Source organism: Volvox carteri (genome assembly GCF_000143455.1).
Source record: "Volvox carteri f. nagariensis unplaced genomic scaffold VOLCAscaffold_13, whole genome shotgun sequence".
In the NCBI taxonomy this organism is placed as follows: Eukaryota; Viridiplantae; Chlorophyta; class Chlorophyceae; order Chlamydomonadales; family Volvocaceae; genus Volvox; species Volvox carteri.
In genome coordinates, this window is record NW_003307556.1 from 181,283 (window position 1) to 193,168 (window position 11,886).

An 11,886-nucleotide genomic window follows, 5' to 3' on the forward strand; every position below is an offset into this window, starting at 1 on the left:
GCTCCGCCGCCTCTGCTCCGTTGCCGTGTTCCCAGCAGCCCGGGCTGCTGCCTGGCACAGCAGCGATGTTGGAGCCATTGGAGAGTGTGGAGGCGACGCTTGCAGCGCTGTTGGCCGATATGGGTGGCGCGCTGTGTTCGCTGCAGGCGGGAGCGGTGTTCGGCGCGGGGGCTTGTTCCGTGGATCCGGTGGGCCATTGCATCCGGCCACTGGACAAGCGGCTGGTGATGATGTGCACGCTGGGCTGCCAGTTCTCGTTTCACCTGCAGTGCTGGAAATCAGCTCGGGAGGTGCTCAAGGAGCGCTGGCCCAACTTCAACGGCTCCCTGGCTGCTGAAGGCCGCTATTGCTGCTTCGCGCCAGGCTGCCCGGGCTACATCCGGGAGCAGGCGATCTGTGACGGTGCACAGATGCAATCGTCCAGTCAGTCGCGGCTGTACCTCATGCCTCAGGAGGTATACGACACCCTGCCACAGCAAGCCAAGCCGATTGGCGGCGGTGTACCGCCGCAGCCCGGCGGCAGCGACGGCTACGGTGGCATCGGCAACGGGCAGCAGCACTCAGGCCCGCTGCAGCCACCGCTGCCTGCGGGCGGCGGCGGCTGCAGCGGTGGCGGCGGCGGCTTATCATCGCTGGCGGCTTTGGGGCCGTCGCTGACGCTGGCGCAGGCCATGGTCCAGGCGGCTACTGCAATGGGCAACATAGTGGGGGGATCTACCAGGCTGGGTGCTAGCCAGCTGGCGGCGCTGGTGGCGACGGGGTCCCTGCCGGCGCTGCTGGCGGGCAACGGTCCGCCGGTGCCTCAGGCTATGTCGGCACGCGAGGCGGCGGCCATTGCAGCGCAGACCCTAGGAGTAACCTTTGGAGGTAGCGGCGGTGCGGCCGGTTCCTCTTCGTCGTGCGTTGTAGAGGAGCTCGGGAGTGGGGACGACTTCGATGAGGAGCCGGATGGGGGGGCTACGGCGCCGCCGTCGACGTCAGCGTCGGGACGCAGCGGCAACGGAACACGGGGCAGCGTCGCTGCGATTGCCAACGGCGGCGGCAGCAGTGGTCCACGGAAGCAGGGTGTTGGTTGTGGCGGCGGCGGCGGGTCATCAGCCCGTCGCGGCACCAAGGCCGGCGGCAGCGGCGGCGGTAAGTCCTTGGGCAGCAAGTCTGCGGCGTCGTCACCCATAAGCAGCGCCGCCGCTGCGGAGATGCTGCAGCAGCTCCAGGGGCTGCAGCAAGCAGTGGCAGCAGTGCAGAGCGCCGTGGGTGCGGGAGTGCACTCGATGGGGCTGGGCATGGGCGGCGGCGCCTCCCCTGCTGGCGGCGCCGCCACCGATGGCGCCACCTGCCACACCGCTGGCGCTGCGGCACCCTCAGCCGCTGCAGGGAAGGGTCCCTGCCCACCTGGCCTGAGTGGGGGGGATCAGCAGCAAGGACAGCAGGGAGGCCAGAAGCAGCAGCAGCAACTCACCGTTCTGGAGCCGCCCCGGGAGGTGCTGTTGCCGCCTCGGGAGCTGCCGCCTGCTGGGCCCTCGAGCAGTAGTGGCGACGACGGCGACGGCTGCGGGGACCTAGGAGGCGGCGGCAGCGTGGATGTTCAGGAAGTAGCGCCCGTGCCGCCGCCGCGGCGGCGTAACCAGCCCATGCCGCCCATGTCGCGCCGGGCTTCGCAGCCGCTGACGGGAGTGCCGTATGAGCACGGCCGCCAGCTGCTGTCGCCGCAGCTGGCGACGCCCCCGCCGGCGACATCACTTCTTACCCCGGGCGTGCAGACCTTGTTGTCCGCCCCGGCGGCGGCCTCGAGCGCCGGATCGGCGGCGGTGCCGACACCACTGACGCCGCTGTGCCAGCGGAGTGCTACCCTCGCGCCCATCCTGGTGGGCCCGTTGCCGCCTTCTGTACCGCAGCAGCACGGGAGCTGCGTAGCTGCAGCAGCAGTGACACCCGCGGCGCTGATAGCGCCCACTAAGTCGTCTCCGGTTCCCACTGCCGCGGCGCATGGGGCCAGCGCTGGCCCGCGGCACGCTTCTGCCAACGGCTGCGCCACCGTAGCTGCCATGGCGGCTGGCTCCGATGACGTCGCCGGAAGCAGTTGCGGCGGCAGCGGGACCCGAAGCTCGCCAGTGCGCAGCGCTGGCGGTGCAGCGGGCGGGGGGACACAATCGGGTGCTACCACGGCAGCAGCAGTAGCAGCAGCAGCCGGCCCCGCCGTACCGCCCACCAAGCTGGAGCAGAAGCCGTCGCCTAGCTGCAATGGGCCCCCGACGTACGGCGCTCGTGTGAATCTGAGCGCTGCGAGCCTCAGCATTGGCTACCTGCGCAACAGCTCATCGGCGCCCTCTGTGGCCGCCGCGGCGTCAGGCCGCAGCGGCGCCGCCGCCAGTGGCAATGTCAGTGTCGGGCAGTCGCCCCCGGGGCTCACCATTACTCGTGCGTCGGGCGGCAAGTGCAGTGCGGCGGTTGCCCATGGGCCTTCATCCGCCCTGCACCAAGGCGTGGGGAGCTACGAGCCCGGCGGCTATGCGCGCGCCGTGTGTCCTAGCCTTCGACCTGGGGTACACCGGGTGACGTTAAGTGCGGACAGATCGGTGAGCTTGCAGCAGCAGCAGCCGCAGCAGCCGCAACCAGAACCGCAGGAACTGTCCGCAGCACCCGCGCAGGAAGGACCTAACGGGGCTGGGGCCGACGCTGAGGCTGAAGCATCGCCTTCCCGCATAGCCGGTGAGGTCACCAACGCCGCCTGCGCCGCAGCGGACAGTGGCCTATGTGGTATGGCAGCAAGCGAGAAGTCGGCCATTGGCGGAGCTGTGGGTCCCGTTGCAGCGGCTGCCGACGGCATTGCGATTGTAGTGGAGCTGGGGACGATCCAGGAGGCGAGGGAGGGAAAGCTCCAGGCCGGGGGAGACGAGGCAGGGGGAGCAACCGCGTTTCGTGAGCCGCAGCCTACCACCCTGCAGCCGCCGCCCGTCGGCGATACGGCGGAGGGCCTTGCAGCGGCCGCAAGCGAACAGGCCTTGGAGCTGGCGGCTGTTGCCGGTACTTCAGGGCTGCATGATCAGTCCCCGCCGGTGACGGAGTCAGCGGCACCGACGGCTGCTACTGCCGCCGGCCTTGCCGCCAGCTTGGAGTCTGATATTGTCCTGGCGGTGCTGCACAGTTTGCGCCAGGTTGCCGTCTCTTGCTCGGAAAGGCCGGCCGCAGCCACCCGCACCTTACCTGCCTCTGCAACAGCAGCAACTAGCGGAGCTGATCCTGCAAGGCCGCCGTCATCTCCGGAGCCGGCGGCGGCGACGGGCCGGCACCTGCTGCTGGAGAGCTGCGACGTTCCGCTGTTGGCGGGGACTCCAGGGATGCTGGAGGCCTGGCTGTCGGCCCACGTGGGCGCTCACGGGCGACTCGCGGCGTATCGCATCCTGGCGCCGCAGGGGGCAGTGGCATTGTCTCTGGAGTCGGAGTCCGCTGCCACGGCGGCGGCTAGCTCGCTGCGCAGGCGGTCGCAGATGCTGGTGGCCCCGCTGGCCGTAGCGCCGCTGGTCGAGTTCCCCGATGACGAGGTGCTAGCGGGGCGCGCTCTGCAGGTAGATCAGCGATTACTGTTAGGTGGCGGGAGCGGGACTGGGAGTGGGAGTGGGAGCCGCACTGTTTTGGGGTGTATGACGTGCGCACACGGGCAATAAAGGCGTGAGCTTGGACACGAACCCAGAGTGGAGTGAGGACCATTCCGCGTTTTCCTCTCATCCCGATTTGTTTTCCTCTTGAAAGATTCCTCTGCTGAGCTATTTGTGTTAACCACTAGGGACGGGAGTGGTGCTGTTGGGGGTTTGAAAGAGCATATACTTGGAGCACACGAATTGGAGCCCCCGACCCCGACCCCGACCCCGACCCCCCCCCCCGAGGTGGGCCGCCATCCTGTTTCCCTGTCCCTTCACTTCCTCACCCTCACTGCCTACCTGACCGACCGCGCTTGGCGCTCCCATTATTCCCTCAAGGGGATGTCTGATGCCCCCCACCCACCCACCCACCCACCCCCAGGTAGCCCGCGCCAGCTGCCCTCCGGGCGACCGCTCCTGGACGAGGCGCATGGTGGAGCTCTGGGAGCAGCTGCACACGTTGCCGCCGCCCGTAGTACGGGATTAGCGTGGGGTCTGACCTCCCGTACTAAATCGTAGTATTGGAGGCGGGATGAAAGGTTTGCGGACCAAGTCACCAGGTCACCAAGCGCTTGAAGGGTTCAATCCTATACCCGGCGGTGCCGCTGCTTTGTCAGGAGGCGGGTGGTACGGGGTGGCTTGACGCACCGAGATATGCGCCGGCAGCGGTTATTCGAAAACAATTGTTTTGTTGGGAGGCAGCCCACGTCCCCCTTAGGTTCAAGGGATGTAGTAGCTGGCTGGCGGACTGCTGCTGTCCATGTTGTTGCTCTTGGTTTAGCTGTTCATGCGCTCGAAACTCTATCCACAAATTGCAACACGAGGTGCCTCAGAAGTCGCCGCCTTATGGGCGTCTACACACGCGCTGTGTGCGCTTCGGTGTAACTGAAGACCTCTCTCTTTCTCTACACGGTGTCACTTAGGACGTTTGCCGGTTTTGGTACGTGTGGTGAAAACCGTGAGACGGTCGGGGTGGGATGAGGGACAGCGGAGGAGGAGAGGGAGTGCGGTGGCGCAGCGGCGGCCCCCCTGGCGCATGGAGAATGGTGAGGAGGTGAAGATAAGTACTCGGGCCTGGACTGGCAGTGAGGTGTAGCCAGGTGCGCAAAGGGCGTGTGCCGCCATTACCTGAACTAGTGGCCCCTTGTGGTGCACTCGGTGGTAACGTAGACGGTCCCTACACTTGGCCCTGTGCATCTAAGCAGTGGTCGGGTGGCTCGGTGAGTGGGTCGACACGCGGTCGTGGGGGGGAGCTGTCGGCGGCTGGTGTAGACCGCTGGCTGGTTGGTGCCCGGTGCTATAGACGTTTCTAAGTCCCTGCACCCGGCTGCAGCGGCATTATACGGCTGCAGTGCTGCCAGCTGGCAGTGCCTGCATACGACGACATCGACATGTGTGTTGTCGGTGGCGGTCAGGCATCCGTGGTGGTGGTGGTGGTGGTGGTGTCAAAGTGATAAGATGTGCGTTATGTGCTGGCAATCGGGAAGTGAGCTTGCGAGTGGGACGAGCAGTAGTACAGGAGCACAAGGCCCGTCAGGGTTGGGAGGGGCGCAGCGTTGGTGAATGGAATGAGGCCACTAGAATACAGAGGCGGAGGAGTACACCCGGTTACGCCCATCATGCCTGGCTGGCTGGGCGCAGAAACGTCGCGCATCAGGACCTACGGCAGGGATGAATACTTCAGAGGCGGGGAGCGAAAGGATGTGAGAAAAGGAGAGCAGCGAGGGAGCGGGGCCCCCACTGGTCCGCTGACGCAGCAAGAAACGCGGCGATTCGCCAGTGGCCGTGGTGATGGTTGTCGGTTCGTTGGGTGATAAAGGCGTGGTCGTTAAGTCTGCACATCGTAACTCCTGACTGTCCGTCTGTATGTCTGCGTGGCTCGCTGGCTGTAAAGCTTACGGTATGTACGGCGCTGATTCCCCCTGGAGGCTCCGCCTCCAGAGGACATTCTGCACGAGGAGGACCGCTCTCACGGTATGGTCCGCCTCTTGCTCCCGGTTTTAGCCGCCTCCACAGAGCCACAGTCAGGTGCTGCTTGGAGGCCCAGTCATGACCGGACCGTCGCAGTGGCGAGGAGGACGCACTTACACATTACAGTGCACATGAAGGCGGTGTGGTTACATCCAGGTTCGTATGAAGGAGCGGCACGGGCTCTGCCAGGTGCTCCTGTCCCTTCCATGGCCCCCTCCGCGTCCCAAAGGGGCCTCGTCTCCACAGGGCGCCCAGGTAGCACCCGGGCTGGGAACCGGGTATCATGGGGATTAGTAGTTGTATGTTCACGTCGCACGGAGCGATACACGGGACATGAAGGGAGGAAGTTGCCTACCGGTGTGAGAGGCCCCATGTGTTGTAGTGGTGAGTAGCGGTTAGTGGGAGCGGTTGCTGATGCGTTCAGGTAGATGCTGGAGAAGCCGCGGTGTATGCCTGCAGGGATTCTGTGGTTCCGGAGCCTGCGTCAAACAGCAGCGTCAAAGCGCACAAACGCGACATTCAAATCCAGGCAACCAGGCAATAATGCCGTATAGAGTATTGGAGGATAAGATGGTCGAGCAGTTACCGAGAGCTGCTGCGTTCCGGGTAGCCCCTGTGTGAGGTGGAGGAGGAAGAGGGGGAGATACGGCTGTGTGTCTCCCGGATAGAGTTGTTCCCCGCTGAAGTGTAATCAGGATGTACGACACGCCGTTAGATGAGTGAGAAGCCAGAGCGGATATACTAACGGGCCCGGGGAGGTAGATGTACTAGAGGCGTAGATCGGAAATCCTCGGACTGCAGCGCGCGCGCATTCTTAAAACTCAGGCGCGTGTTCCTGTGTGAACTGTGGGCTGCGTCAGCGCCGTTTGCCAGACTTGGAAAGGCAGGGGCGTGGGCGGTTTGTTGGGGCATCCGTCATGTGGGAGCATGCTGTCATTGTGGACTGCTGCTGCTGCGGGGCCCAGGTCCTGGGTCCGGGTGCTGCTCGGCGTGCTCGCTAGGTTGCCTGTGTTGCCGTGCCGCTGCCGCCCAATGGCCTCACAAGGGCAGGAAAGAGGGAGCGCAGCCGTGTTGTGTTTGCCTTAGCCGCGTGTGTTGTGTAGGGCACTAGAAAGGAGAGCAGCTGCAGAAAAGTAGAACCACAACAATGGCAACGCGACGGTGAATTCCTCAAGAGTTATTTTTAGGAGGAGGCTGCGTTTAAGTTCGGGTTTTTAGCACACAGCTTGGCGTGGTGTGACAGCGAGGGGCAGCGGTTCATTAATCGGCAACTGATGTGAGAAAAGAAGTGGGTCCCTTGTCGAAAGCAGCAAATTTGATTTCTTTTCGTCTTGTTTCGAAAAAACCTTTACAGCTTGTTAATTCTAAATAATTGGCGATTTTTTCTGTTTGTTTACGTGTTGACGTCCATAAGAAGGGTTTAGGAATTGTTGCCCATCGGGACGGAAGGGCCCGCCTGGGAACGGAGCAGGACGTGGGAAGGGAAGATGTAATACTGCCAGCCGACATGTTGCACATGCACGCAAGCTATACATCAGCTATGCTTCTGTGATTGCGATTTGCCTGCGGTTTCCTTGCCTGCACCCTCCACGCAAAGGTTGGAGACAGGTCGAAGGCGAGAACCGCCAAAATCCAGGGACTGATGGCCCGCTGATCCCTTTGCCTTTCTCTCTCGCACACTCTCTCCCTCTCTGTCTCTCACTCATTCCCCCTCTGAACGGCTTAACTACATAACCCGCAAGGAAGAGCCTTAAGCGTCTTCGTCGGAGTCGGACGCGAAAAATCTGCACTCGTGCATAATTGGTCCGCTGTCCGCATAGGAGTGCTGAACGCATTGGGACTAAGTGACAGAAAACACCGCGCGGCTCCAACACGGCTGCAGGCCGCGGCCTGCTTGTTGTGCGACCAACACCATGCACAAATGCAGCTAAGGGCTGCTGCTGTAGGTAGGGCAATTCGTGAATAGCATTCAGGCATTCGGTCAGTTCGCTTCACACAGTTCGCTCCGTGAACGGTCATGCAGGACGGCACGGCGAAAAGTGCACGTCGCCTTTTCCCCCACTCCCCTACATATTCTCAACGGCGCAGACCTAAACGTCCGGACTGCGGCTGCTGCTGCAGTGCTGATCCCAGGTGCGCCTGCTGCTGCGGCTGCTGTTGCTGTTGTTGCGGCTGCTGTTGGTTGTGGGCGCTGCTGGTACACGTAGGCTGCCCCCAGACCGCCAGGTCCTCCGGAGCCCGGCCGTCCCATAGGGCCCCCAAGTGCCATGCGCGGCGCGGCTCCGAGACCACCACCACCATTGCGGAGCGGTCCGCGTGCGGCTTGGTGGCCGGCGGCGGTGGCGGTGGCCGGATGCTGCTGCTGCTGCTGCGTATGGTGTGGCGGCGGGTGCTGCTGCTGCTGCTGCTGTTGTGGCGGTAGGTGGAGCTGGCCTGGGTCGTATGTGTTGTGTCTTTGAGCTGCCTGGTGGGCCGCAGCCGCCGAGCTCATCGGCAGGCCACCGCCGCCGACGGCGCCACCACCACCGGCTGTAGCAGCAGTGACCACAGACGTGGTGTTGCCTGGCGCTAGAGGCGGCGCCACCACCGCTGAGGGAGCCGGCGGTGTGATGCCGGCGGCGCGCAATGCCGCATGCGCCGCATCGCGTTCCCGCCGCACCGCGTCGGCTTCAGCCCGAAGTCTCATCAGCCTTGCCTTCCACGCCGCCTCGCTACTGCCGCCACCGGCCGCCGCGGCCGCCGCGCTCTCTGCCTGCTGTGCCTGTCCGCGCATGATAGCACAAACCCGCCCGAGGCCCACCCGTCAGCCCGGCCGGCACCAAAGGATCAGAGACAGACCCAGGAATCAAACGAGCAACTCAACTCAACTCAATTCTGGACGGAAGCATCCGTTGGGGGCTTGTAAATCAGCTTAGTCTCCTATCAGAACTCATGAACCAAGCCGCATTACTTAACACAACGCTAGAGGGGAGGGTAGCGCAAATTACGAAAGCAATGAAAAGGGCGTCATAATGCCCACATCCCAGCCCGGTTCCCCTTCCGCACACCTCTCGTTTCACACCGCACCAGCTCCGGAACCACCTTTCCAGCTACCCACCTTGAGCGACGCACGCTCCCGTGACCAGCGCTCCTCCGCGGCCGCCTTATCCGCCAGTAGCTGGTTCTTGAAGTCCTCCAGGAGGCCCAGTCGCCCGCCGTCTGCGGGGCAGGCGATGAGGGGACGCATGCACTTACAGATGTACATACATACATGCACACATACATAAGTATCATACAGCAAGCTGTTTTTGACATCAATGCACACACATGTCACGAATTCGAGGATTGCGCGTGCTGGTGAGTCGAGGGACCGGATTGATTGGATGGGAGAGACCCACGGGTCACAAGCACGCAAGCCAGCCAAGTGGGTTGAGTGGACACCACGCGCCCCGACGGACAGCGCAGGACCGTTACTTTTAGTGATGAGGGCTTCCGATATATATTTTATTGCACTGGAGAAGATATTGTACTGCATGTATGTCACTACGTCGGGCTCTCCGCAAACCCGAACACATGCCATGCGCCGTACTTCCGTACAGACGTACAGCTCTCATGCAGGGCCGCCACCTCCGCCGCGGCTGCCGCCGTACGCTCCTTCAGCTGAGTCATTAGGTCATCAACCTGGGTCACGCGTCCCGCGCGTTCCGCAGCCAGCTCAGATTCAAGATCCGTTGTCGTACGGCGTGCGGTGTCTAGTTGGTTTCGGAGCGCCTCAACCTCCTCATGATGTGCCTGTGCGGCAGGGTCCCATGTAAGAGGTACCATTTCATATAACGTGGCTGGGTGCTGCGTCGTTCACTCTTTCGTTCAAAGCCGTGAAAAGCGCTGCCAGCGGCACTGGCAGGTTCTCTAGGCAGTGGCGTCCAGGCGTGCCAGAGAGGGCGATAACATCTCGTACTTTGCGGATGAAGTGTGACCATTTCCGAAGATGCAGTGGACGTCGGAGCGCCCCAATAATTCTATAGTAATTCTGTAGTAGGGCGTCCTAGCAGCGCAAAGACAAAGGGATAGGCCAAGTTTGCCAAGTAACCAGGGCGGTGCGCGCAGACTCCCTTACGAACCACGGGTGGCCGCTCGGCGCACGGGGCTCACCGTCACCGGCTTTCGAAGGCGCACCTGCTGCGATTCTAGATGCGCCTGCTGCAGCGCCGTCAGTTCCAAAAGGGTCTTCTGGTAAGAGACGGCGGCGGTCACCTGGCCGTTTGAATGGATGGATGGCGTATTCCGTTTGTGTTACAGAAGTTACTATGAACTGGCGTGCGCAGAGAGTTGCATAGCCGTTGCACAGGTTTTGAAAAGTCGTTTTCCTGCACGAAGAACAACGTCTGGGCTAGCTACCGGATCTGCGGTCAATGTCTGCTCGAGCAGGTTATCAAGGCTGCCTGCTGGAAGGGAGCTGTCCGGGAGTGAGAGGGTCTTCCGCAGCTGGCTCATCATTAGGAACTTAAGAGAGTAAAGCTTGGATCTCCGGGTTAAAGCGCGTTCTGTCGCACCTCGTTCTGCTGTGCTTTGCGGCGCTGGGCCACTGCATCCAGAAGCTTCGCGGCGTGCTGGGCCTCGTGGTCAAGTCGCAGCTGCAGATTCTTACATTTGTCCTGCTCCGCGAGGAAGGCGTGTTGCCACTGGTCACGTTCCTGCCGGTCGCGCAAGCATGCTTCTTGCAGCGCGCGGATGTCGTCCATTTCTTTTGTCTACTGGCGTCTTGGGAACCTAAGAGCAACCCTTGACCAGCAAACAATGCTTTGATGCTCGTTGGCTTGAGGAGTCGAACATGGTAATCGAACATGGGATTTACGCTGGAGTGGACCGAGTATAGCGCGATAAGCGAGAGCCTATGTCGTTTCCGCCAAAACGAATGCAATCGTACGTTACCCGTCCCCACGAGGCTCCAGCAGCACATAGTATCCGTTGCCGAAAGTGCCATATACTACACAGGGCAAGGCATGGAGGTTTGCGCATGACTGCCTGCTGGTGTGGCCATGCATGCGTCGATTTCACTGGAGCACTGCACGTGTGAGAAATGCTTCATACGCGCTAACCACCCCCGACGCCTGCAGGGGTATCGCCGAATCATCATTGTGAGCGACAAGTCATTCCGTCGCCCACAGGGGAAATCCTTCATGTCGAAACAGGATGTGGAAGTACTCTGCGCGTTCGCGCCAGTACGACATATATCGCCATGCGTCTCTAAAGTGTTTGAACCTGACAATGTAGCTGTACAATGTTTTGTTTTTTTTATAAATTAAACAACCATTCATTAACGCTATACTAAAAGCTCTCTGCTGCCATTCACTCTCCGAGCCTCGGGTAGGTTAGAAGTTGGAAGCTTGCCTACGTGCTCGTCTTATCTGTCATGCGTTGAGCACCTATCCTAATATCAACTTCCTGCATAATTTGCAAAATAATAATAAAAGCAGTCCACCAACATTTATCGGTAGCGAAAATGCATCGCGCAGTCGTGCCCAGCGCAAGCACAGCTTTGGGCAGCTCACAGCGGATCTTTGCATCACATGGCAGAAAAGTTTGCTTCCAGGGAACTAGGAGGCCAGTAGCTCCTTGGCGTGCTTCAAGCAGCCCTAACCCATCAGGTCCCGACGATGAGCCTCCCAAGACACCGCCGAATGCTCTAGAGGCCACCATCCGGTAGGGCCCCAAACCACGCCATGGATTACGGCTCCCGATGGCTACATCAATCCAAACAAAAAGATGCCCTGGCTCTGCACGCTGGGCATGGACGCTTGCTGTCACCTGCTGTCACTGTGGACCCGCACACGCCCTCCTTTACGTCGCAAAGTAAACCGCATTTCCGCAAACCTCTGTCTCGACGCTGCCCGCCCTTCAGCCTCTCCTCTTTCAGTGTCCATTCAGACAGCCGTCCGCCTCCCGGCGCATGTTCCAGGGCTGAACAATGCTCGCACACAACCTCACGTTCCTTCTCCCGCCCCTCTCCTCTTCTCTCCGGCCCTCTCCTCCCCTTTTAACGCCTCTCTCCTTTCCTACCCTTCACCGCCCACCTTCCCTTACCCTGTGCCTCTCCCGCCGCCCCTCCCCGCCCCTCCCACCTCTCCCCGCTGTTTAGCCGCAAGCAGCGCGAGCTGGAGGCCGCCATTCGGGAGCTGGGTATGGAGGCTCTGGACGAGCGGCTGCAGTCCGCCACCCAGGTGCCCGCCACGCCCCCCTACCGCCTGTCCAGACTCATCGCGGAGCACGTCCCGCAGGTGGTGTGGGTGGCGGGAGG

The 11,886-nt window shown here is 61.8% G+C and overlaps 2 protein-coding genes across 2 annotated transcripts in view; one reads left to right on the plus strand and one right to left on the minus strand.

The window, feature by feature from the left end:
- Positions 1-5,103: 5,103 nt before the first annotated feature.
- Positions 5,104-10,330, minus strand: VOLCADRAFT_89472 (uncharacterized protein; the record flags this gene model as incomplete). The annotated part of the gene is made up of 8 exons (XM_002949183.1): positions 5,104-5,298; positions 5,538-5,669; positions 6,196-6,222; positions 7,813-8,370; positions 8,707-8,807; positions 9,194-9,380; positions 9,741-9,842; positions 10,142-10,330. 8 exons carry the CDS (start codon positions 10,328-10,330, stop codon positions 5,104-5,106), a joined length of 1,491 nt encoding a protein of 496 aa, XP_002949229.1.
- Positions 10,331-10,900: 570 nt separating this feature from the next.
- Positions 10,901-11,886, plus strand: part of VOLCADRAFT_104174 (uncharacterized protein) — a gene marked incomplete at its 3' end in the record, with an annotated part of 5,448 nt that continues 4,462 nt past the window's right edge. The window contains exons 1-2 of the mRNA XM_002949059.1: positions 10,901-11,291; positions 11,728-11,866. Coding sequence (XP_002949105.1) covers positions 11,092-11,291; positions 11,728-11,866 — 339 coding nt within the window. The 5' untranslated portion in view covers positions 10,901-11,091. The remainder of the gene's footprint in view (positions 11,292-11,727; positions 11,867-11,886) is intronic.